At 41.5% G+C, this 27,634-nt stretch overlaps 1 protein-coding gene across 2 annotated transcripts in view; it reads left to right on the forward strand.

The window, feature by feature from the left end:
* The window catches only part of LOC117772159 (synaptic vesicle glycoprotein 2C-like), a 40,382-nt gene that overhangs the window by 2,520 nt on the left and 10,228 nt on the right, over positions 1-27,634 (forward strand). The window contains exons 2-5 of one of the 2 annotated variants that reach the window (XM_034603108.1): positions 5,202-6,108; positions 17,970-18,150; positions 20,647-20,798; positions 27,436-27,569. In XM_034603108.1, coding sequence (XP_034458999.1) covers positions 5,502-6,108; positions 17,970-18,150; positions 20,647-20,798; positions 27,436-27,569 — 1,074 coding nt within the window. In that variant the 5' untranslated portion in view covers positions 5,202-5,501. Of the gene's footprint in view, positions 1-5,201; positions 6,109-17,969; positions 18,151-20,646; positions 20,799-27,435; positions 27,570-27,634 lie in introns of those variants that run through there. The other variant, XM_034603109.1, reaches the window with a different exon arrangement.

The following is a 27,634-nucleotide window of genomic DNA, read 5'->3' on the forward strand; positions in this document are numbered from 1 at the left end:
CGGCAGTTGCTCCAAAACTTTTGTTGAAAATGTGTGGATCCGGTTCCAGATAAGTACCCAGCACCACGGCAGAGGTACAAGGTTAATACTCTCACCTTCACCTCCAGTATCTTCCTGCAGTGGTTTTACTCATGATGGAGCAAAAAAGTTTAAGCTTTGCTTTTCTTTAATGTATCTGATGTATATTACATTGGCAACATTGTTGTGAAATGGTATCTACTTAAACATGTATTTACTAATTTGCAATATTTTAACCAATGCATAACACTGCAGTTACATGGCTGGTAGCCAGTGCAGCAGCTCTCTGCAGGTGGATTCTTTTATGTAAAAAATTACGCTGTCAGGTGCCAGTGAGAAAATAAAATGTGATCCAGGAAGTCCAGTTTGAGTGACAGACCTAGGAGTTCATTATCTTAACATTCACTGCGAAATCATGAGGTATGCATTATAATAAAGGTAAACTACCAGAACTGTGCACTTCATTGTATTAGAATAGTGAACACAATGCTTGGGTTATTAACGATGCATCGGTTAAATAATTTGATGGACAATGCTCCATTTTTTATGTGGCCACATTTAAATGAATGAAGTTAAACCTCAAAAAAGAAAATTGCATACCTAGCTGCTGCATCACTGTACGGGAAATGCTGCTTTATTTCTGTCACGACCTAAACTCACTTATCAGCAGATCTTGGCGTGTAGTTTTATTCACACAATGTGCATTCACAAATGCTCACCGCAGCCATCTGTGGCCACCGCAGGAAGCCTGTAGGCTCTGCACACACCACTTGCATTCACATATTGTCCACCAGTATGTCGCATGCAGATAGAGGATCTTGTCTGACTTGCATGTTCCGCATTGTTCATTTCGCTTTTCCCTCCCTCAAACGCACAGTTTGTCTCAGTTTTGTTCTGATGAAGTTTTGTGAGAGAACAATGACCTGCAGACATTTCCTCTATTTCCCCCTGCACACTATATTCAATGAGTATGCACCTGCAGAGTGTATTCATGTGTCGGTGTGTGTGTGTGCATGCATCTACTGTATGTGTGTGTGTGTGTTTGTGTGTGTTTGTGTGTGTGCGTATATGTGAGTGATTAATGAACGTAGCTGGATGGCGTCAGCGAGCCATGACAGCACGACTGCAAGGAAATCATTTCTTCCCTCTCCGTGGACTGCTGATTCAGAGCTCGTAGGAATTTTGCTGATTGCTAAAACCACATCATAAGGCTGCTGTTATAATAACCCCAATCACAGCATCACAGCAGAGGGCGAGAAGAGTCGCCATCAAAAAGGAAATAAAAACGGCCATAAATGATATTAGCCTCCTTGTGTACGGGGGGAAAGGCCAAAGCTGTCGGTTGAAATGCAGCGACTTCTTGTATATATGCGATTCCCTACATCAGCAGTATATGGTGTGTGAAAACTCCATATGGGTAGCTTCAAAAAAGGGCCGGACATTTGGACTGGACTTGAAAGAATTATCTCTGTAGCTCAAACCGCAGTGAAAGACTTCTAAATGTCAGTATTAATGACCATTTGCATAAGGAGGAGAACGGTTATCCCATCATGAATAATGAAATGTCAACAGAAGAGGGATATCTTTCATGTTCTGCTTTGCCATCGAGGCGAAGACTTTGAAATTCTTGCGGCACTCGGATGAGAGAGAGGAGGGGATGGAGAAAGAGAGTGTGCATGAAGAAAGACAGAAGGTAGAAGTGAGGAGAGATTGACAGTCGTAGAAAGAGGGGAAACTACGGATCAGCACGGAGAAGGTAAATTGAGACCAGGGATTAAGCACAGACCTGGCTGGCTGTTCTGCACCGTTATTCACCCCCCCCCCCCCCCCCCCCCCATCATCCAAAGTGTTGAAGAGCAGTCAGTTCATTGGTCTGTTTTATTTGTGGCCATTTAGTGCAGAATCTCTCAGAGCATATCATGAGGTCTATCACAGAGTTTGACCTTTAGTCGCTGATGTAAAGCACTCAGCTGGAGGAGTTTGGGGAAGTTTGCAAAGACGAGTAGAAGTCACTGATAGAAAAAGGTCTTCACAGTCTGTTTGCAGCTATTTAGGTTGGAAATCCTGGAAAAGTTAGCAAGAGGAGGCGTCACTTTGAAAAATGCAACCGATACATGAAGGGAAATGATTTGTGGTGTTTATTACAGTCCTGTGAGGGATAGAGACACTGTCTTTTTTTCTTTGTTAGACAATGTTATTTTTTGATGGCTATGGGGACTTGAAGAGTATTTCAACGAATAAATATAAAAAAAAGTATTTCAGAAACAAGTGACCAACCCTGCCTTTAAATACAATATCTAAAGCTTTGGAAATAGGACGGTGCCACTTTGTATTGGATGCCACATCTTAAACAATCCTTTTAAAAACAAAGTCTACCTGAACAACAAAAATATCGTTAAAATGTAAGTGTTGATATATTTACTAAATTAGCGTAGCTTAGCATAAAGATTAGTACCAAGGGGAAACAACTAGCCAGGCTCACTCCAAAGTTATCTTGTTTCACACAAATTAAAAAACTCTGTAGTTCTGTTGGGAGTTAGTGTAATTGTTGTAACTACTTTTTTGCGAAGCTAAGTTAATTTTGCGCAGGCATGAGAGTGGTATCGATCTTCTCATTTCACTCTTGGCAAGAAAGAAAAAGCATATTCCCCAAAGTCATTTTGACAAATGATATTCTCTCTGTGTTGCATACACGCTCATATATCAAACACTGCATCCAGTTTCAGTACAATTGTTGGAATTTTTAGAACAGCCAATGGGGGATGTAAGTGAAATTAATTTTAACACATCGAAACTCTCAAACAGCACAATTTAAGCTCAAGATACTTACCTTTAAAGATTTTGAAACTACTCACTTTTTCTTTCAAGTTGCACCTGTCAAAGTTTTATTGTAGAACCGGTTGTAGCATAAAAAACCTGAGTAGCTACAGAAACGTGACTTATCGTTCTGAAGCCACAGGATGGTGAGATTTCGCTGGTCATCCTGCCGCTCTGACGGATCCACGGCCAGAGGGAGTTAGTGTCCCATCCTCTGTCCGCCGAGCACATACAGTAGTTAGTTAGAACACATTTCCTACTTCACTTCATTGCTGCATTGCACCAAAAAAATCTCTTGGGCTGCTTTACGTCGCTGTGGAGCCGCGGGCCCTAATGTTCAAATGACAGATCCGAGCTCATGTTTTATCTAATCTCGCAGAGCAAAGGTGAGAAGAAACACCATACATCAACCTGCCACGCTCTATTTGGGCACTAACCCAGTCTCAACACCTCAGTGCATGCTTTCCACTCCTGACACTGCAGATACAAATAGAGCATGTTAGCATGTTGAACCTAATGATAAAAGGGGACATTTTCTTTTAATTTGCTTGTAGAGGGACAGTGACAGTCCATTGTATCATCTCCCAATCTTGACATCAAGACACATTCTGAGTGTTACGGGAATTCTTGTATTCCAAAGCCAGTTTACAGATATTTTTCAGTGTTGGTTCATTGAAACCATAGAGAACTATGCTGAGTATTCTGTGTATGAATCATTTCATCTGTTTCGGGTTGTCTTGCAGTGTTTTTTTTTCATTAGCAGATGCCAATAACTGCTGTTGAGATCAACATTGAAGTTTACAAAATGCATTTAATACTAAATACATAATATGACATTTGTAGAGCATTGTTACTAGAACATCATCTTTTAAAGCTCATAAACAAGTTCTGACTATGAATTATACTGGATCTTTGGATATTAAGCCAAAAAATGCAAAGTATATTCGCTCAATGCTTCCCCCTCAAATGACAAGCCATGGAAATGGTACTTCACATGTGGTATGCATGTGCTGTATAGATCAGTTTGACCTTTGTAATCGGTCTGTCAATAACAGTGTTGCTGAAGGGCTTTGGAGTGTAGTGTGAGGGCCCAAAGCTTACTGGTGTTCCTGCTGCAGCGGACTTTGGGCCTGGTGGCAGACAGACGACTTGAGCCTGATGTGTTGACAGTTCTTCTGAGACACCACGCCAGTGTCACAGCCGAGAGAGCCCCAAGGGGAGTCAGTCATACAGGCTGACATGTATTCTGGGGCTAGAAACATGAAGCAGAGATATTACAGGCTCTGACAGAAAACATGGCTGGCCAAATTTCCAAGAATTTATTTCTTCTCCTCTATGTCACGTCGCTTTGTTTGGCAGATGGAAAGAAGGTATGAACTCTACATCGACATGTTGACGCTCTTATAAAGTTGATGAGATCCATTCATTAGCAAACACCAGCAGATATGGAGCAACGGGCGGGTTATTTTAGCCTTTTCTGCATGGCAATGCAGTCAGAGAACATGGAGTCCAAAGCAGTGTTGTGGAGGATGATTGATGGGGGCTGGTCTTTTTCTGCACAAAGCAGAGACATTTCAGGCCATGCAAGGTCGTCAGTGGAGCTGTTTAGTCTCCTGTGTGGCCCTGTACAGTAATGATGGCACTAACTGACTTATGTCTACACAGCATGGCATAATAATCATAGTAATAACAATAATTATGGCAAATAATAGAGTACATCACTGGGGTGAGTACAATTCACCAGAGAAGCTCAGTGTTCTGAGAGGCATAGTACTGGAGGGACTCCAGCAAAATACTTCAAAGTCATCAGTTGCAGTAAAATGGAACTTGGCTTCGAACTAACACACTTGTCATTATTACCCCACATCGCTCTTTTGCAATCAATCCCATCTTTCGTACTTTTCCAAATTTTTGTTCCAGTTGGGTGATTGATTGGCTTGTTCAAGGATTTCCCTCTATATAATTTAAACCAAGACCCAGGCACGCGTTGTTCAGCCAAACTGCAAGTTTTATGGCTTTGTCCACAAATGGAGCCTTATCCAGCTTTTCACTGAAGTTCGAGGAGATTTATCTGTACATCTAAAAGCAACGAGACTTTATTTGTGCATCTAGCTACTATCCATCTGCCATATATCTCAGATTTGTCAAGCTCGTCAATCTCGGTTTTTGTTGCCAGTATGATAGTATGATGCAGATGCATTCTCACAGGGTATCAGTCAACTGCAGTTTGTGTCAGCTTCAGTGTGAACTTTGGCTGAAATGTTCTTTTTGAAGTTCTTCTCAGTGCCAGGAAACACTGCCGTCAAGTATGTGTGACAGACGCTTTTAATCAAGCTAAATGTGCTTTTCTCTTTCTGTCCCCACAGGCTGATGCTCTCCTCTACTGAGCTCTGACAGGACTGAGGATCTCTTCCCATTTGAGATCAACTGTCTCCATTTCAGCACTGTCTTTCTACCCCCATCCAATGGAATCAGACATCATTACTTAATCATTAGTATTCTGGCAGCTGAGTGGCTTTTCAGCTCTAATAAACTGCTCTAAGTCCTTCTCTGTCTGGGGATAGAAGACCAGAAGAAAGACAAAAAACTGTAACTTACACTTGTTGGAGTAAAAGCTCATTAGAGTTGAATTAAGAGATTTTAGTGCCAACTATCCCCGTGCCAAGATGGATGAAACGCACAACAACAGGACTTCCTTGGTCAAAGGTGCCAAGGACATCGCTAAAGAAACCAAGAGGCATGCTGCCAAAAACCTCAGCAAAGCTGTCGATCGTGCCTCAGATGAATATTCAGCTCAACGCAGCTACAATCGTTTCCAGAACGAGGATGAAGAAGAGAACAACTACAATACTTACACTCAGCAAGATGGTCAATATGCTGACAATGCAGCCAATGATGAGGACGGAGCCTCTAGTGACGCCACGGAGGGCCACGACGATGAAGATGAGATCTATGAGGGGGAATACCAAGGTGTGCCTGCCTACAATGATGGCAAGCTGCGGGAGGGTCAGGTGGCTCTCGGCCAGCCAGTTTCCGACAGCCAAAAGAGCACTAAGGAGCTGGAAAACGAGAGACAGGCAGATGAGGAGGAGCTGGCCCAGCAGTACGAGCTAATCATGCAGGAGTGTGGCCATGGGAGATTCCAGTGGCAGCTGTTCTTCGTACTCGGGCTGGCGCTCATGTCAGACGGCGTGGAAGTGTTCGTTGTGGGCTTCGTCCTGCCTAGTGCTGAGACAGACATGTGTGTCCCCAACTCTGGTGCCGGATGGCTTGGTAAGGATCTGCAATGCAGTTTAGTTATTAAATACGCACACACCCAATTGTTTGTATTCTTCCTTCAATACAGAGCATTACAAACACTGCTTTGTCTTACCTGTCAGGACCCAGTTCTCTACCCAGAGAACGGCATATATGATCATGAGATAAAGAGATGAGACTGGAGAGCAAATGATCAACCCTTTATACTTATATTTGTTTAAACTTTGCTGCAGTGATGTTGGAGCGTACTCACTGTTGGATGTGGTCACCTGTGAAGCAGATTAGCAGAAGTCTTATAGCATCAAACTTTCAAAAGCTGAGGATGTCATTTCGAATCTTTTATTCATACCAGAAATATTTGATATTATATAAGAATACACATGATTTGAAACCACATTTTAGGGACTTGAGGGGAAGTGCTGGTTTTACATAATAAAAATTAATTCCCAGTTCTTGGGAACTAGTGTTACATATGTGAAAGAGGTTTTATAACCTATTGTTGTTCCAAATGAATTAGTCTCAAAAATTGGCTCAACTGATGTCATTTAAAGCAATGTCAGTTATGTCTATATAAAATGTGGGTGTGGTGAGTTCAAAATAGATAGATAGATACAATAGATCTTAAGTGTTACAATGTCGGCAATAATTAGTATGCAAAGGTTTATTGGTTTAGTCTCATATAGCCAGACCACACCATGTCCAAGCACTGTATCAGCACCAGAGAATGGTCTGTCTGTGTCCATTATCATTCTGCTACTGGAGAAAAATCTTCTTATATATATTTCTTTAAACCGATAAAAATAGTCTTAAGTGACCTTAAGACCAGGATGTGTTGATGGTGGCCTTGCATAATAGTATTGGGCGGGACTTTTTTTTGTGTTGATCATTTGCAAAGACTAGGGTGCGAGGCTTCAAATAGTTGTGATTGCCTACAAGGGCACCAACTGCATAATTGCACTAGTCCGCAGACCATGAAGTGTTTTGATGGCGTCTGTCTGCAGCTGTCTTAGTGTGCGTCTATGGAAGTATCATCCGTCAATTTTCTATGTTTGAACGAACACTAACATAACACAGCCCTATCTCCAACATACCTGTCGGAGGTCATTTTGCATTGTGGGTAATATTAATGCCAGGTTTACATTGATGTAGGATTGTATTTAAAAAATGTGACATTTCTGGTTCTGCCACGTTGACTTTGATGCGTTTTCTTTTACAAAGTCCATTATGAGTCCCGACAGTGTTACAGAAGTGCAATTCTACATTGAAGCACTTTTAAGAAAGCACCAAATTTAAAGGAAAACACCCGCCTAATTGGATAAAAGAGTAATTAGAGTTTTTATATTTGAGTGTAACCTCAAAGTGCTTCACTGCGTCACACATGTTGTGAGTCTGGGTGCGAGCTATCAGAGATTTAGATTCATTGCCAATAGTATAGTGAAAGTGTAGTGTGATTGGCACACAGGCAAGATCCTGAATATCTGATGTAGAAGTGACAGCAAAGGTCCTGACTTTGGAAAGGAGCAGTCTGACATTTGAAATTCACCTGGCACAGTTTTCAGAAATCACTAATTCAGCTCAAACTGATTGAAATGGATCCTGACTGACGCAGACAGGCAGGAGTGAAACATCTATGACTTATAAAAATATTTTGGGCGTTAATGGAATTTGCGTCCGTGCTGACAACCTGCTAATGACCTGTGCTGTTTATAAAATGCAGGTCTGTGCATGGGGAGCAGTGGTGGGTGACACTTTCCGCTGTAATCTCATTGCTTTAGGAGCTGTGAGCGCGTTGTCATGGCACCAGGTATTTGGATACATGAGTAGGAGGTGTGTTAAGCTCGATGGAACTCTCCCACACCAGCGAAAAAGTTGTGTTTGTCTGTCGATAATGTGTCTGTGTGTTGGAGTGTGTGTTGTGTGGGATTTGGCTTCATTATTTCTCTCGCTTATATCAAAAATAACGAAATGGTTCTGGCTATTTTCTCATTATGTATTCTCCTAAATACAGGGTGTTGATGTTCATTGTCGATTGAAAGCATCACTATCAGTCCCATGCAAAGATTAAAGGGAATAAACCCACTTCTTTTCTTTTCACATTATGATTGTATGGTTTGAATGCTGATCTTATTTATTATTGAGAGCAGGATTGTTTCTTCTATTATTCTGTTTCTGTTCTGTTTCATGACTCATCTCTCAGTGGGAGACAGGAGCGAGAAAATAGAAAGAATTACTCAGTTTACCGACTTTCTCACACACTGCATGAATACAGGAGGTGTGTATACACTCACTTATGGATGTAAGCCACACACAATAGAACTGGTGTTTTTTTTTAACCACAGAGATTCCCTGTGAAGGTCACTGTCTCTATGAGTGATCAGTCCTCTGTGGACATCTGGCTGGAAGGAGAGACTAAAACCAAACAAGATGATAAAAGAAAATAATACAGAGATCGTGCCGCACATCCAAATGTTCTTCCATACCATCTGTTTGAGCATTAAGTGATTTATTATCATCATTTCAATTCCTACAAATAATTAAAGTACAGTATATGTGCAAAGGATCACAAACAACTGGATTAAATGTGAGGGAGAAATATAGTAACGGCTATCCTGACTTGAAGTTGCAGACTGAGGTTTGTTTTGGCTGACTCATGCACGCTATGTTACATCAACTCTGTATCTGCAATCTACAAAAATAGATATTGATTACGTGAAAAAGGTTTTTCCAACCATTTGCAGTTGTGTGAAGAACGTCTTGCAGAAAACTTTACAGATGAGTAAAGACAGAAGAACATACATGATTTGGATCCTTAGTATTTATTTGGGAAGTGGCGTTTTAACGATACTCATCAATGTCAGTTTCTGACATTAAAGAAGCTCAGGATTTCAGAGCCTAGACAGATGGAGCTAACGCTAGAGGAGTGTTCTTGAAACAAATTAGTTCATATGAAATGTTGACACAGGTATTTATAACCAACCCTGTCTCCTTGAAATTACATTACTATTTAACTGTTATACAACTTATGTTCAGTGGCAGTGTGATTGCTGGCCTTGTTATGTTCAGAGAAAAAAAAAAATTATAATTATTTTAAATGAATGTTAAATTACCTTTATCACTGGAGTCACCCTATAGGAGGTGGACGGTGGGTGTACCAAGCTCAAGACTGTCGCAATGTTCCGTTTTGTTAAGGCAACAACACTTCGATTAAGGTCAAGGAAACATTGTGGTTTGGGGTAAATGTAAATACACACCTTGTGTTTGATGTCACTGTGCACCTCAATCTTTTCCTAACTTTAACCAAGTGCTGGAAAAGCATATAAATACAAACATAAAAGTTAAAAATGAATAATGCTTTACTACAATATTATACTGCAAGGTCAGATATTTAACTTTGGAAAACACAAACATTGTGAAAGTTACTGATATGCTCACTATCAATATGTTACCCTACCCTATTTGTTGTTGTAAATAAGTTGAAATTAAATGTCATCTATCAGACACTACGTTGTAATTGGGGAGTAGGGAGGTGCAAAGTTGCACTGTCGCCTCACAGCAGGAATGTTTTTTGTTCAATTAAGTTCGATGCAATTTTATTTGTCTAGTGCCAAACACAACATCCATTATATCAAGGCACTTAACATCCCATTTAGCATAGAGATGCCACTTCAGGCAATGATGCAGCACTTTAGCCTTCTTGTGGCGTGGACAAAATGAATGTGAGCCTAGTGGTTCACTTGTAAAATAGCAAATGTAGCCCAAATGTCCCTTAACAGTGGGCCTTCTTTGGCAAACATGAGGTGCTCTAGGCAAGGTGTAAACCTAAAGTGGCCCATATGGCCCAAATAGCACAAATTTGGGATATGTTTGGCACCTTAGGTTGACATGCTGCATTGCTATGGTTTACTTTTGGCCCAGTTCTGGCAAACAGGAGCGAACCGCCCGCAATCAGCCTGTTTCTGTTGCAGTCTGACTTGCAGTTTTCATGTAGGTAGGTATAAGTACATCAGAGACGTGGAGGTCAGGTAAATTGAATAAGTACAGTAGAAAGTAGATGGTTGGAATGGATGGGTTGCTATGGCTGAATGGCCACAACAGAAGGGGCTCATAAGGGAATAATAAAGCACACTGAATGCAAACTTTCAGGGAGTCTTACCATCATCCAGTCATGGCATTTCCTAGTACATGCAAGAAGTAGGAAGAAGGACGTAGTCTGTGACATCTGGCATTGGGTAAGTTGGTCTCCCATGTCGGAGCATCGACCTCACAAAGTTACAAAAAAGTTAGTTTTGATTTCATTTCAAATGCTGTTGGACCTTCTGACAAACACTTTGAAGCATCCTGACAGCTTTAGTCTGAAAATGTTTGGTGAAAAGAAAATTGGAAATGGAAATTTACCTTTTGTTGAGCAGCGGATTTTCATCTACAGCCCAGTATCCTCCATTTTCATTTGTTGTTTTCTAATCATCATATTAAAAAAAGTTTTAAATATCTAAATCCAGTCATGGTTTTTTAAATTCTGTTACTTTAAATTCTGTTTTTTTAAGACCTCTTTACATTTTATCTCTGAATTCATCCTTTCATTTTTCTCCTGAATAACTTATTCATTCATTCATTCATTAGCTTTTAACAATTTAGAAATACAGGATCCTTCCACTTTAATATAATATAAAAGGTGAGATGCTATCCAGATATCGGTTGTTCCATTTTTCATCTCCCTGCTCTTGTCTGTCCTCTCTGTTACCCTCCTGCTGTAATCCCTCTCTTACAGCCTCTATGTGTCTTGCAGCCGTGCAGGAGATCTGAAGATATGGGCTGGAGTTAATCTCTGCAGCATTGTGCTTCTCTGCAGTTTAGCTATGGTAGACTGGCTCACGTACCTCCCCTGAGAAAGAAAGGGAGAGCGCCGTTTTCATATACACTTCCTATCAATGCCTCAATGCCCCCCACCCTCCCTCTTCCCTTCTACCACACATGGCTTTAATTTGTCTGCGGGTGTTTTCCTGCACCACTGTTAGCATTTTTAGGATGTTTGGTCAAATTTGTCCTGGCTCGCACGAAGCCCCGTTGCATAGCATGGGGTCAAGACCTCCTGAGTACAACTGCAGGGTCTGCTCAGAGGACCTTTGTGTAACTGATGCTAATTGTTTTGGGGGGGTTTTGCCCGGAGTGGTGTGGTTGCTTCATGTGTGCGATCACAAACACCATCGACAGCTGAAGTAAATCAACACAATGCGGTGATAAATAGGCTCCGCTGCAGCCTGAGGTGAGTTAATTAAAAAGTCCGGGGACAGCAACATTTGCTACTATCTCTTCATTCCCCCGTCTTTCTCGCTTTCTTATTCACAACAAAGCGCCAGCACAGGATCTATTCCCCTCCTCACTGCCCATGAAGAGAGTTCACAATTCACTGTGGCATTTCCTCTAAAACCGGAATGATTGAGCTGTTTGTTGTAGTGTGGAGTATTGATCTGAGTGGGCAACATGAGGAGGAGCTGGATTCATGTTGCTGAAAAAAAAAAAAAAACTCTCATAGAAAACATGAAAAACACAATCATCATTAAAATTATAGGGGATAATGCACAAGTTATAAAAACAAAATGTAATGTAATGTAACTGTGATGATATCTGACTGCTGGATTCTTTACCAATTGGCCAAAAGAACTGATGAACTATTAGCACTCATATTCAGATCCATATTTTTTATTTATGTTATTACTTTAAAAGGTTTACATGCTCTAATTTTTTGAGAATATATCACTTTCCTTATACTGTCCATTGCTGCAGCTCCTCTTTTCAGCCTCTGTCTGAAACACTTGGTTTTAGATTACGGCTCTTTAAGTCCCCCCTCCTGATAAAACCCATTTTCCTCTGATTGGCCTGCTGGCCCACTCTGTTGTAATTGGTCAGCTGCTTTACGTGCGGGTAGGCCTCTTCTCTGGTTTTTCCTGGGTTTGGTAGGATACGTGTTAGACTAACACGTACTAAACTAATCAGTTGCTCCAGAGGATTTCCTGTTGTGTTCTCAAATCGACCTCTCCGTACTTTCTACAGACTTTATAGGGGGCCAGACGCAAAAAGTCTGCAGAAACTCAGGAGGCTCAGGCTCTCACTCTGACATTTGCGTTTACACATACAGCCTCTGCGGAGAAAGTCCTGGGGATCTCCAGAGTGCAGTGCATGTCTGAAAGAAGCTATAGTGGAGATGTTAATGAAAGGAAAAGGGGAGCAGTCAGCAAATTTCGACCCATCAGTCTCCTCACTAGAAGGCAAGATCTTCTTTAGCGTTGTAGCCCAAAGGCTGACAAGCTAACTGGTGAAAAACAAGCTGGTGGATACAACGGTCTAAAAAGATTTTACCACCATATGGCTGCGTCTCGAAGTGGGCATCATGACTGGCTGCACACATCTACCCACTAGTGTTCACTATGGTGATTATAAGAGCTTCAAAATGGGTAGTAGGTGGCGAGCTACAAAAGTTGGGGTTCTGATTAACACCAATCAGGGCCTACATGGAAGGCATGACAACCCTGACCACAACAGCACCATGCGCCAGACAGCTGCTAGGGAAACTTGAAGACAACATCACATGGGCCAGAATGAGGATCAACCCATCAAAATCAAGAAGCCTCTCAATAAGCAAAGGTAAGAGGTCAGACCATAGGTTCTACATTAATGGAGAACTCATTACAACAGTGTCTGAGAAACCAATAAAAAGCCTAGGACGATGCTATGATGCAAGCCTCAAAGACTGCAAGTAGGTCCAGCAATTGAAGCAGGATGTCAACAGAGGTTTTAAGAACATCGACCAGTCCATGCTTCCTCGCAAGCTAAAGCTCTGGTGCTTACACTTTGGCCTTTTACCCCGACTGATGTGGCCACTTACAGTAGCTGACGTTCCTATCACAAAAGTTGAGAACATGGAGAGAACGATCAACTCCTATGTGAGAAAGTGTCTAGGAGTCCCAAGATGTCTGAGCAACATGGGCCTGTATGGACACGGCATTCTCGAGCTGCCTATCTAAAGTCTCGTAGAGGAGTTTAAATGCACCAAAACAAGGCTGGAGATGACCCTCTCAGAGTCCCGAGACAAATCTATATGGGCTGTTGGACCATCACTGACAACAGGACGGAAATGGACACCAAAAGGTGCAACTCAACAAGCAAAAACATCCGATTACATCAACTGGTTGTAGGCCTTAATTAGTGTGGCAGAACATGCATTACCATTTCTCCATCTTGTCCTATGTTCAAAAAAGGGAAAGTTTTTACTTTAAAAAAGGCATAGAGGTAATGACATCTGATCTACTGAGTGGGCCACATGGCTCTCATAGTACTGTCATAAAAGCCAGTCGCCAGTCAGATTTACCTTTAGCCTCAGCGTACCCTCAAGTTCGGCCTGTATCATTGATTACAAGGCCAAAACACTTGATGACGCTAAGGTGCTAAGGGAAGTTATGTACCTAACATTCGCTGGTGGCCACTTAGACCTTCTAACATCTACTGGTGGTTGGTAATCTAAATTGTACAAGGGATATTCAACATCTCGTCCTATATTCTCAATGATACAATTCCATGGTCAGCTGAAACATTGGAGACAGGTCATGGTGAAAAATACTTGTTGAATACAATATCTTAACCAAACATGTGAGAGTGAATGGATGAATAATTCTCTTCACCACATACACAAAAATGTATTTTTTCTATTCACAGTAAAATTAGGATATATGATGTTTCGGTTCCCTGCAAATCAGAGGAGTGATTGTGTCCAGTCTTCACTTTACAGTCAAACACTAAATCCCCAACTGATCCTGAAAACATGCTGAAAATGTAAAACATTTAACCACCTCTGCCTCAGTGAAGTGGAAGTGGATAGTTTTACTTTAAATGTTACTTTTTACAGAAAACAAATCAGCAGGTGTTGATATAATTAATATCCACGGAATGTGCTTTATTTCCGGGGGTCTGCTCTTCCCTCCCTCCCTGCCTCCCCACTCCTCCTCCTCTCGCTCCCTGCTGTCAATCATGCACGGCCCCTCCGGGAATCCCCTCATCTGCTGAAATCCTGAAGCTCTCACTTAATGTCCTAAATGTTCCCACTGAGGAAATTAGCGCTTGGTTGGACTGAGTGCTGTCTGTGTGCCTGTGCTCTTCTCTCATCCATGCCACGCTGCATGGTGATGAGGAGGGGGAAAAAAGAAAGGTGTCAAGAGAGAATTACACTGAACACATAAGAGCTAATTACTTCATGGAGACAATTTAAGAGTGAGCTGAAATAATCCCTGTAGATGCAGAGAAAAGCAGCACAGTGTACCTGTAAAAAGAGCAGAGACATTCTGCAGGGAGCGAGATAAAATATGAACAGTGCAGTTGAGGTGGATCACTATAGATTCTGTGGCATCAAAACACAGTGTTTCGGCTGGATTTTAAACATGTGTTTAAAGCAGTGATTTACCCGAATTGTGTATCTATATTCAAACAAAAACAATCAAAGACATTTTCAACTGAATTACAATGGCAGTGACTGGAATTTAATTTGTGATGTTTGCAGCATTTGTAAAATTAAGTAGTGACCGAGTTACTCTGGACAGATAGTTATCACATTCACAGCACGCAGGACAAAACTGACCCACCAGATCATTTTGATCATTTCATTTTTAATTTGTTTTTATTTGACCATATTGAACTGAGGGGTGTCACTGGTGCTGATCTCTATCATAGCAACATCATCGATTGAATTGCTTCCTCTGTAGCAACTAGTCTAACAAGTAAAAGCACAACATCTGTTTTTGTTGCTGAAATGGTTTGTTATGAGCTTGAGCTTTTATTTTTAAAAGTTGAGAACTTGGGTATGGGAATAAGTGTTGATTGCTTAACAGTAAGCAATCAACAGTAAATAATTCGAAAGTAGCTCCAGAGCATTAACACAGAACAAGAGAACAGCCCATTCCAAACAGGCAGTTTCAGAATGTGCACTACTCTAGTTCTGTAATAAAACAAAAACCTTTTGCATGCCTTGATAAAACTAGGGCTAAGTGTAAAACCTGTTTTTAGTGGAGAAGGCAATAATGTCTATCACTTTGCCCCTGACTGAAATTGCTCAACATCTATTGGATGGATTGTCGTGACATTCCACGCAGACATTCATGATCAACAGAGAATGAAACCTGCTGATGCCGCATGACATTTTGTCTTCTGCCTGTAAACTATAGTAACTGGTGGCTGATGGATTGGCACAGAGCAGCGCTGAGGCTGAACGTGTCCTATACAGACATTGATGGAGAAGTGTCTGTGCTGCTGCTGTGCTACTTTCACTCCTCAGCCTGAAGACATGGTGCGACACTGGTAATTAAGTAGGAGCTTTTTGTCGAGGATGTAATTATCTTATTCTTTCAGATTAATCATATCTTCATGAGGCAGCGTTAAAAGACGTCTTTTCGTGCCATATTGTGAAAGATAAAGCTCACAGGCATTTTAGAGTTGATAGCAGGTTAAGTCTTGTTGGTGGATATTCATCTGCTAACCTGCTTCCATACATGAGGTCAAACACTGGAGACCCTGTGCCCACGGATTTTAGTCTTGGCCAATTTACATAAAAGCCGTGCAATCTGAAGACAAGTGGAGGTTATAACATTTGACCCGAGTTTGAACCCTGCAGAAGAGCACAAATCCAGTCCCATAAAGATGCATCCTGTGCCGCATCACCACCACCACCCTCCCCCTTTATTACAGATACAAACCCAGTGTGAGGGAAGCCATAAAACAAATGAGCTGATGTTCCCGGATAGCGTCTCCTTCAGTACATGCGTTCATATTCAGTGTTGGTTTGTAGCTACACCAATCAAAAGATGTCACCACTTTGCACAGAATGCAGCAGTTTGGATATTCAATTTGATATTTGGAAGCTAGCGCTGGTGTAGCCTGCTGGCTATACAGGAGAGCCTCCTCTGCGGTAGCAGTGGCTGTCACCCGTAATGAATCACTAGCTCTCAGTATTATGTCTGCGCAGCTCGATAAGAGCCTCTACTTTCAGTGTATCGGTCTCATCACCTCAAACAGAGCGAGGGAGGGAAAAAAAGAGAGAAGTTAAAAAAAAGTAAAGGCTTTTCTTCCTCCGCCAGCCTTCTTTTGCGCCGCTGCCTCGTCAAACAGTCGCATCTTCCCCTTCCACACGCATTAGCATTTTTATTAGCACGTAGAGAGTAAAGTGGATCATTTGCTGGCCTGACAGCCCGCACCATCCCCCCACCACCTCCCTTTATGCTGTGATGTTCCCGGGGACAGTAAGAGAAATGACCCCGACTTCCTGTGGACAAGCAGCAGCACGAGACGAATGCCTGGACGTTAAAAGCAGGGCTGCGAGTTCAACCGCTGCTCCGTTTCCCCCCCCTGGTCACTTAATGAAACATCAGTTACCAAACACACTCATTTCAATCAGAAAGAACAAAATTGGAGTCAAATCTTGATTATTCCGTAAGAGTTGTTTGCTTTACAGACAGCAGGTCACCAGTCAATAGATAAGTGAAATGCAAACACATCTATTGAAGCACATTGTGCACGTGAAGAGATCTAACAGCAGCTGTTGTGTTGTAACTCAATCCCGCTACACTTCAGTTTCTATCATGTAATAGGGAACCACAATGTTTGCGATCAGATATTGATCCTGTCTGCCATGGACTGTGGAGTTCATCCAAACTCAGACATATCGACTTTCATAATTAGAGGAAGGAAATGAAAGAGCTATACCCTCATTGCAGTCAAAACACGGTTGAGTTGATCCGCAGTGTTGTTGCCTCGCGGTGTTGCAGTGTTGTAGTGCTCCAAGACAAACTCAACGCATCGATCCCAACTCCGCTATTTATAGAGACGTACTTTTTATGTGACCTCTCAGTGTTCTGTCGATAGCCGGGAAATAACACAACCAATTTCGGCCTGAGCTCAGTGATGTGGTTGGTAAGCACCACTTAAAGTTTCAGCTGATGTTTTGATGTGTGTTTGTGTCCAATACCACTGCAATAATCGACCACTGATATCTGTAGTGTCACCAGTTGTCAGAGTGATCTAACAGAACAACAAGAAATCTCATGCACAACTGTGTCAAATGTCTTTTTGTGAATGGTTAGTTTCCTATAATGTACAACTGGGGGAATGTGCTACATTAGCTTTACACTGTAGGAATGTTGATATTTGAAACAAATTAATTCAAGATGTTTCTCTCAGTAGTTGGTGGAGACCAAAGCTGGGATAAAAGGATAGCTACATGTCTACTGGATGTGTAAAAGGGGAAATGTTTTCTGAGGAGTTTAGCAAATCAACTTAAAATGTTATGGTATCACAGTGTTGTGTTTGCAGCTTATTTCTATTTTTAAAATGTGGTTAACGCAGGTTTTAAGAGTCTGAACTGATGCAAATGATCTTGCTTGTGCTGCCACATAGTGGTCAATACTGTACATGGTCATTTCACATCTAGTGCAGTAAGGGTTAGTGCACATGCTGGCCAAAAACAATGCCAAAATCACAGACCTGTGAGGGCCACAGAGCTTTTGTTTCCCAGGCGACTTTATTTATTGATGGCTTTCTGGAAGTGAAGCGGATTTAAACAAGTACAACAAAAAGTGTTTCAAAAACAACTTACAAACCCTAACTTTAATAACTACATTTAAAGGGTCATTCTCAAAATTTGTTTTCATATTTGAGCGTTCAATCAGATTTACAGGCCCTAGGCAGCCTTTAAAATGCACTATAACTCAGGTTTGGTGCAGAGTCTAGTTGTCTAACATTTGTGAAATGAGGAATGCAAAAATGAGCGTGACTGCAACGTTTGACTCCAGATGGTTGTGATCATCTCTCTCTCTCCCTTCCTGCCTCTCTTTCTCCAGGTAGCATTGTGTACCTGGGGATGATGTTTGGAGCCTTTTTTTGGGGCGGCCTGTCGGACAAGTTGGGCCGTAAACAGTGCCTGCTGATATCCCTGTCCGTCAATGGCTTCTTCGCCTTCCTCTCGTCCTTCGTTCAAGGCTACAGCATGTTCCTCCTCTGCCGCATGGTCTCTGGCTTTGGGTGAGTCCACTTTACATTTTCCTTTTTTTCCCTCTTCTCTTGTCTTCCCAATAGTTCCACTTTACATCCCATCCTCCTCCTCCTCCTTCATCCAGAGACTGTAGCCTCTCAGAGGACTTTCCATCTCTGACCTGATCCGTCCCCCCCTTCCTCTGCTGTCTCCCCTCCTCAAAAGTCAGAGCACATGACAAGAAGGGTTCTGTCACTGCCTGGCACCAGCACATCCTCATCCCCTGAGTGAGGGGAGAAGGAACAAAGCGAAACAGGAACGTTTGCAGAAATGAGCTGAGCACAGTAAATGAGCATCTGGTGCTGAACGTTGGTGTGGCCTGCTTGGCTGCCCCCATCCTTGATAAATGACACACGCTCCAATCTTAGTGATCTGACATCCCTGTTCATTTATGACCTATAAAGGTCACCTCTAGTGCAGAGGTCAGGCTGCTGAGGTAAATACAAAGTCAATTACATGAAACAAAAATCATTATGGGACACATTTTGTTCTAATGTGACCACATGGTGATTACTTAAGCTTGGATGAGGCTTGGATAACAGTAATAAGATCTAAATGTAAATTAAAGTCAGAGGGCGCTGTTGTCGGCCTGAGGGCATTTGTGTGAGTGGTTTAAAACCTCCGCTGGGGAGAGCTGTCAAAACCAAGAACCAGTAAGAAAATGTTATTCTCCCGCTGCTGTGCTGGAGACTCATACAATTATTTGTGTGTGTTAAGTGTTCATATCATTACAGACCACCAGTCAAGCCTGTTTCCAATACACTTAGTTAAATCGACCTATTCTGGCAGTAGTTACCTGATTTGCTCATTCGTGTTTAATTACACTTGTATAAGCAACCAGTAAGACTCTCATTGTACCTTATCGTCTAAAAAGACTACCAGTACCATAATGGCTTTGCTTTAAATTTTTAATTAGTAGCTTTAGCTTTTATTTCATCTCTTCATTCTCAATCTGTACGGTGAAAGAGATTTATTATTGCGCATATTCCATTAAGAATATGTGCCTGAACAAACAGATCTATACTGTTGGGAGCTGTGGTGGTATTTGTGACAGAGTAACAGATTTCTAAGGAAACGCCGGGGTCTCCATTTTTTTTTACGGCCTCAGTCTAAGAGAAATACGACCCAGCATTGAGTGTTGTCGCCAGGCGGGCTTAGATTCTGCTTGTTTCATTAACGTTTCCTTACCTCATTAACTTTGCTACCATGAGCTGTCTCAACAATCAGTGAAGGCGAAAAAAGAGAGACCCAAAGTGCCTCTCTGTCAAATCGCACATTCCGTGGCGTTCCTAATGTCCTAAGAGGATAAGGTTACGAGAACAAATTTTAATTAAGGCCAACACATCATAAATCCATTATAAGAAAAATAAAATACATGTGTAAATATAAATTCCATAAACTTCTGTCAGTATGTGCAACTCATATCTTGAGAACCATTCATCTTATCGATTTTACACTTGGCATGTGTATTGTAAATTGCCCATGGAAATGTGTGGCAGATTTAGGTGCCATTTGGACATGTGGTACATTCAGATTTAGTCTGCGGACCGAGTTGAACGTGTCTTCTTCTGCGTCCTCAGATAAACCTCAGTGGTCATAATCACAGAGCTTTTGTTTTGAAAAGGTGTGACCTTGTGTCTGAAGATTGTGTCAATAGCTCTGAAATAGCCAATATGAAATATGAATATGAAATGAAATGAAAAATAAAACATACACATGCTTGAACGGTAAATAGGAGGACTCACTAATGACAAGAATCATTCTGAAGTAGCTCTGGAGCATTAACACAGGACAATAGAACAGCCCATTCCAAACAGGCAGTTTACAATGGGCACTGAACTAGTATATACAGATATTGCATCTTTAGACCAAATCGCATATGAGTTAATTATGAGGCTTAAGTTTGTATTGAACAATATGTTAAGCTAAGCTAACTGGTTAATCTCTCTATTTTGCAGACATACCATTTAACTTTCAGTAAGACACCAAGACAGCGTTATACTGAAAAACGAAGAAAAAGAAAAAAGCGTGATCAATGTTACAAAGTTACTTCCTTCCCTCTTAAACACACAATATTTTTAAACAGATAAATATATCCAGATGCAGTTGCTCAGATAAATTGCCACTTAACTGTTTTCCACCTTGACACTGATCTCTTTTTGCTGATTTCAATCCCTCTTCAAATAGTTTGCCTCACTTTCCATCATTCTCACGGGTAGTGGAAATCAGTTGAACTCTAACATCCCCAAAGATGCAGAATCATAAGTTATATATTTGACAGTATTTTGTCACATGGGACAATGAGTTCATTCATTGCAAATTGACAAAATCCTTCTCCATCTTCACCATCTTCTTCATCATCCTTGGCTTTCGATGATTTCATGTCACCATAAATCTCTTTTGCATTTTTCTTGTTTTGCATGTTTAAAAGGAACCATGGCAACTGAAGCATAAATAGCTCATTATAACTATAACTATTTTTGCAGGATCGGGGGAGCTGTTCCAATAGTATTCTCTTACTTTGCGGAGGTGTTGGCTCGGGAGAAGAGAGGAGAGCATCTGAGCTGGCTCTGCATGTTCTGGATGATCGGAGGGATTTATGCCTCAGCCATGGCCTGGGCCATCATCCCACACTATGGTGAGTGACAGCTCTGACCTGATAAACCAGTCATAACAATACAACACTGATGTGAATGCCAAGTCACATAATTCTATCAATAATAGAACATAACAATGAAGAGAAGAGGTTTAGACAGGAAACAGCTTGTGACATGGGGGGGGGGCTGTGACATAATGTTTAATCTACAGGTGAAATATGAAGAAGTTTGTAGAATTATCAGATATTAAATCCTTGCTAATACTAATAATTGGAAAGGATTTACAACTGATTAATACCAATAGTATGTGCAATAGTATCATCAATGTGTATTTGATGATGACGTCACACTGCGTTGCTGCAACACTTGAGCATCATTCAACTTTTTTCTTGAAGCCCCTGCAGCCTCCAACACTTGGCACACCTGCTATGCAGCCTGAGTTGCTCTATTTATTAATAAAATATTAAACAAAATGGTGGTAAAGTGGTTAGCACTGTCATCTCACCCAGGGGCTTTCTGTGTGGAGTTTGCATCTTCTCCTCATGTCTGCTTGGGTTTAATCCGGGTACTCTGCTTCCACAGTCCAAAGACAAGGTTCACACAGGAGACTTTAAACTGACTGTGAATGTGAGTGCGAATGAACGTTTGTCTCTGTATGTTGGCCCTGTGATACGCTGGCGAGAAGCGGTGTCCACCACAGGACTAAAAGGACGGTTTTCTGTTTTGCTGCAATGCTGTAAACCAAGCAGAATTGGGACTCAAGATTGTGTCTTGTCATTCTATGAAAAAATAACACCTACTTACATATGAGCCACACACATGAACGATAATAAAGCAAATACATTTAATGAAAAACATTGATGATAAAATCAGTAGAAAAAGAGAACATGTCACAGGTCACCTTTGCAGTTTCAGAAAGAGAGATTCAGCCAAGCAAACAGCCCATTCCTGTCAGGCAGGTTTCGAAGGGTAGTGTAAAATTAGAGCAAAATAACTTAATGTACATCTGCTCTCAGCTCCAGTAAACCCAGGTTCCACACTGAGCGAGTTCCTCACCATCAGGAATCATTTGCATCACTACTTTAAACATTACTACAAATAGATGGTAGATGGTTCTACTCGTGATGATGCTCCCTGCTGTACCGGAGCTCATATGGATCTCTAAAAAAATCTAAATTTAGAAATCAAGATCCTCGGGGGGGGGCATTCAAACACAAAGCGAGCTCCGACAATAGCGGCAGCATGAAAGCAGCAAAGCAAACAGAATGTCAGCCTTCATGGTGAATGTGAGCGTGACGGCCTTTAAAAGTAAACTGGTCATAAAGTCACCGAACGGAGAAACTCCGGGGGGTGGCAGGACTTTTCTCTGTCGCAGGAACGAAGGATCAACTGTTCAGTTATATTGATGATTTTAAACCATCACCAAGACCTTACAGCAGCAGTACTGTAATCTTCACAAAATCAGAGTTCCCAACACATAATGTGCATAATCAGTGTTTTGTGTTAATTTCCTGGAGTTTTAGTGACAAGGTCTGGGGCAGTAAAGAAAGTGAAAGGCTGGCTGATACAACAAATCTCATAAACCATCGTGAGGAAGGGCGGGAGGATAACAGACAGGGGAGGAGGTGTGTGTCAGAGGATAAGAACAAAATGAACGAAATGAAATCAATCTGCCGCGGAGGGGTGTGGACGAGGAGGAGAGGAGCAGAGAGAGAGAGAGAGAGCGATCGGGGGGTCGGCGGGGAGTGCGCTTGATTTATGTGGCTTGAGTCAGGGATAATCGAAAGGTGAAGGGATACAGCAGAGGGCTAAAGGGAGGCGGAGAGAGAAAGCAAAGAGGACGGGGGAAAAGGGAAACAGTATCAAAGGGACGGAAAAGAGAAGATGATGAGCCATGTTGATCTGATGCCGTGTGATGAACGTTGGCTCCTGGACCCTGTGATCAGGACATTCCTCTGAGAGTGGGACTCTAACGTAATGTTTCGAAAACAGGTTGATTAAGCACCTCGAAAAAGTGCTGTTCTTATCTAGGGTAAAGTCACAAGAGCAACACTAAACTTCAATACACCGCGTAAAGGAGACTAGCCGAGGAAGTGTGAACCTCTAAAATCGGGCCACAAATAAAGACCCTTAAAGAGAACATCACAAACTGTGCAGGAAACAAGACATAATGTGATCGAAGTCAGAATCTGTTTCAGTGGCTTTATTGGAGTTGATTTTCAGTAATTGTTATTATGTTGTTACAATGGAGCGCGACAAAGTGTTTCTGAAAGTAAAAGTCCCATTCATTTTCTGAATAGTGATTTTCAATATCATCCATAACATTATAACCATACAAGGTAGACTTACCGCAAGCAACGAGATTGTGAAACAATGTCCTAAGCTCCTGTAGTAGCCATATGATGTCAACTGTTTTTTCTTTTAAAAACATGTTTTATTTGCGATGTCAAGGAGAAGTACTCCACTACCCACAATCCCCAGGTGTAATAAAGAAGTCTCTCTAATGGAGTTCGCTGCTACATTAAGGGAAAGTTTACCACAACCGCGAAAATCCTGATGGCAACGATCTAAACATTAATCATGGACATTTATTATGTTGATTGCAGTCTGGAACGAAGCACGGTACCATGTTGCTAACAACACTAACATTACACTACTACACTCTGTTACTATACAATACACTATATGAAACTCTATATACACATACAAGACACAAACGACAATATATTGCACTATACTAACACTATATTAACAACAAGGTTAAATTCAAGAAGAATCACTGGAAATCGTTGGATTTGGATCTTTCCCAATGGTTTATGGGATTCATAGTTCCCTCACTCCTAAAACAGTTGTACACAGTCTTTTTTTCAGTTTTCCAATATTTTCTTTGCTCTGAATAAAATGTTGTATCGTCACAATTCCTCTCGTAGCTGGCTGGCCCTGTTCCAGGCTTTAAACTCTGTTTATAGGGATTTTCTGAAATGTCAATGGAGAAAATGAATGGGAAATTCAGTTCCGGAACCAGAACTGTTCTAAAAGTAGGTGCTCGTTTTCACGCTGTATTCCCTCGTCCCTCATGTGTAGGCAATCATGATATCATGGTGTTTCAGTGAACTAATATGGGCTTGTGGTGGTTTTTCTTTGTTCAGGTTTGGACATCTTCATCTCTGTAACTGTTGTCTCCCTCCCAGTACAAACACAACAGTTAATGGAATAAAATAAAATCCCATTTAAGAACATAAAAAGCAGTAAAAAAAAAACATTTTCTCTTGGTAATCCACAGACTTCACTGTCAAGAGTTTTATTTGGTTGAATGTAGCTCCTGTGAAAACTGTTCCTAACCTTTCATTGTGATACCAAACAGTGTTTAACTAAATTATAATGTCCCCTTTTTTGGAAAATTTACCTTCAACTAATACTGGAAGCAAACCGAAGCATAAAGAGGTACTGTTTCATGGGGGAAATAATAGATGTGCAGATGCTCACAAGCACATTTGTGTTTTACAAAAGATGTACTTAAGAAGTTTCCATCTGCAGGCTTTGTGTGTGTCTTCACACACTTTATTTTTGTGTGTGAGTGAGTGTGAGGGTGCCGACACAGGCTCATAATTGAGGTCAATTGATTAGATGCCACTGTTTTAACACATTTTTTCTCCAAGATGCAGTGGTGTGTGGGTAATAGGTTCCGCCGCAGTGCTCTCTGCATTGACTGGTGGACAAAGGCCAGATATCTGTGTCTGTGTGTGTGCGCCTGTGTGTGTGTGTGTGTGTGTGTGTGTGTGTGTGTGTGTGTGTGTGTGTGCGAAATCAGGCTGTATGTCTTCATGTGTGTTATTTTGTCTTTTTTAAAGTGTTAAACTGGTGATACAGATACAGAACAGAGAAATTACAATTAAATGAAATTGTGCAGAAAACTTGACACTGACACACAATGTAAGATGTTAAGGATGCAGGAAGAGGAGAAAAGAAGAGGAAGCACGTGTGTGTGTGTGTGTGTGTGTGTGTGTGTGTGTGTGTGTGTGTGTGTGTGTGTGTGTGTGTGTGTGTGTGTGTGTGTGTGTGTGTGTGTGTGTGTATTCATGCAGGCATAGTGCTTTAATATTTGAGCCACAGCATTGACCGATGGCCAAGGACAGTGTGTTTGTGTGTTATGTGCAAGTGTGTCTCAGTTGTGCTCACTTACTGTAGAGTAGGGACATAAATCTTGCTGAGTATCTCAATCATTCAGCCGTCTCCTCCAGTCCATTACAGCTATAATCCCCCTAATGAGGTTTGTACTGGTACAGGCTTGAGGCAACCCCCCCAAAAAAGAGTATACACACACACACACACACACACACACACACACACACACACACACACACACACACACACACACACACACACACACAGATTCATTCCTAGATCACTACCTCTAGTGATTGTGGAAAAAAATGAAATGCAGCTTTTGTAGTCAAGATAGGAATTGCGACAATCAAAGTTTTCTCAGAAAATTGCAATGAAATTTCAAATGATCTGCAAATATTGTTGTGGAAAATCTGCTGGTCAATGGTCAACTCATCAGTGAAGAAAGCGTTCAGGATCCCTTTGATGTCTTATGCTGAAATACTTATTGAAGTTTGGCCAAGGAGAAAATCAGAATTCATCGATACAACAACTGTACATGATGTACTCTCATATTCTGAAGTCTGCTTTCCTGCAGTCACACTTTCAACCGCTACAGATCATTTAATCTATGGGTCTGCTAGTTACTAAACAATCAAATATATGTTCTAGTTCTGGAGACAGTATTGCCTGCTTACGCAGTCTCATATCTGTGGTATCTAGGGAGTGAAGCCTTTGACCTTCGCCAAGCTCTCGCACTTCCCCAAACACGACAACCAGCTGCACTATGCCCCAGAGAGAGGAGAGGAGACAGTGTCTCCGAAAATTCCATAACAAATATCAGCCATAAACCTTTGCCCTGTCTACATTAATGTGGATTTTTTGCAAAACAAATTTTATTTTCTCTGCGTCTGAGCCTCTCATCCACATAGACGGTGATTTTTACAAATGCCCTCCAAAGTAAAGATTTTCAAAAACTCCAGGTTTCTGTGTATGCGAGTGCACATTTAAAACGATGATGTCACAGCTTATTTCACATTCATGCAACCCCACTGTTGCTTTGTTAAATGAACATGTGCCAGAAACAACAACAGCAATTTGTGCTATATGCTGGTTTCTCTCTGTTTGGTTCGCTATGTGAAATTACAAGATAGCAGCTAAATTTAGCATTACTGCACCACATTACTGACATTCACAGGAATCCTCCTCGTCCAATATGACTTTGGCCACAGCGTTCTTCCCTGGTATTTGACGGATCGCTGATGTAGACTTTGTCGCCACCTATTGGCCCAGGTTGCTTTTTTGGTCGTTCGTAGTCATTTTTGAGTCCTTGTGTGGATGGAGATATTTTCAAGTGGAGGGAGACTTTTTTTTTTTTAACCGAGGGGGAAATATATGTCTAAAAAATACCCGCTGTAGTGTAGACAAAGCCTGAGTTTATGATATGAATTCTGATGTTTAACTTCAACAACTGATGCATATAGTGTAGAGGGATTGTTTATATTCGTTTTCACATTTGTCTGTCGATGCCCAGTGATCATCATAGCGCTTTACAGTACAGTTTATTGCCATTCACACGTTCACACACACATTCATACAGTGCATCTATGGGCACGTGCTTTTTTCTATGAGGGGCCTTTTTGGACGGACCGTCTTGTAACTTTTTAACACAGACATTTTAGGATTTAACCCCTGAATGCAACAGATCTTATTTCTGTGTGTCGCTCTCCATGGTGCTGAAAGGCTCAAATTTAGGCTTAAAGGGATAGTTCACCCTAAAATGAAAATTCACTCATTATCTACTTACCACGATGCCAATAGAGGGGGAAGTGAAGTGTTTGACTCCACCAAACACTTTTGGAGTTTCAGGGGTAAACAGCGTTGCAGCCAAATCCAATTGAAGTAAATGGCGATCTCTTCTTCAAATGTAAAAAAACAGCAGAACAAAAACATAAAATGCCTCCATACTGCTCCTGTGGTTGGGGGCATGAGACGAGTATCGCAAGAACTCACAAGTTCTCCCTGATCTCATCTCACGAGAACTCGTGAGTATCGTATCAGCTGCAGCTATCGCTAGTTCTCGCTGATGTCGTCTCGCTTCCCATGGGCAGGAGCTTGTGCAGTACTGCGGCCATTCAGGCTAAAACATGCTGCAAATGATGCTGTTTCGACTCAAATTTAAATTTTGGGGCCTATGGACGCTTGGATGACACCACAGGAGCATCTTCTGTTTGTTTTTTTTACGTTTGAAGAAGTGATTGCCATTTAATTAAATTGTATTGGATTTGGCTGCAACACTATTTACCCCTGAGACTCCTACAGTGGTGAGTAGATAATGAATTTACATTTTTGGGTGAACTATCCCTTTAATCCCATTCAGACCACTGTACCAGAAACCAACTTCACAGAATACACCAGCTACCTCCACAATATATCAGTCATGTCAATCACCTAAGTAACCTCCTGTGCCCTGGCATGACTAGCAAACATCAAACAGTAACCTGATGACATCTACATCCACCATCGTTATTTCTGATGATTTGTGTTCTTCTTTGTGACTGTTTTATTGTGCAGGCTGGAGCTTCAGCATGGGTTCAGCCTACCAGTTCCACAGCTGGAGAGTGTTTGTGGTGGTGTGTGCGCTGCCGTGTGTCTCTGCAGTGGTCGCTCTCACTTTTATGCCTGAGAGCCCCCGCTTCTACCTGGAGGTAAGAGAGAGAGAGAGAGAGACAGTATATCGTGGTGGCACCACCATTTCTCTTAATGACAGTTA

This window comes from Hippoglossus hippoglossus, chromosome 12, assembly GCF_009819705.1.
Source record: "Hippoglossus hippoglossus isolate fHipHip1 chromosome 12, fHipHip1.pri, whole genome shotgun sequence".
In the NCBI taxonomy this organism is placed as follows: domain Eukaryota; kingdom Metazoa; phylum Chordata; class Actinopteri; order Pleuronectiformes; family Pleuronectidae; genus Hippoglossus; species Hippoglossus hippoglossus.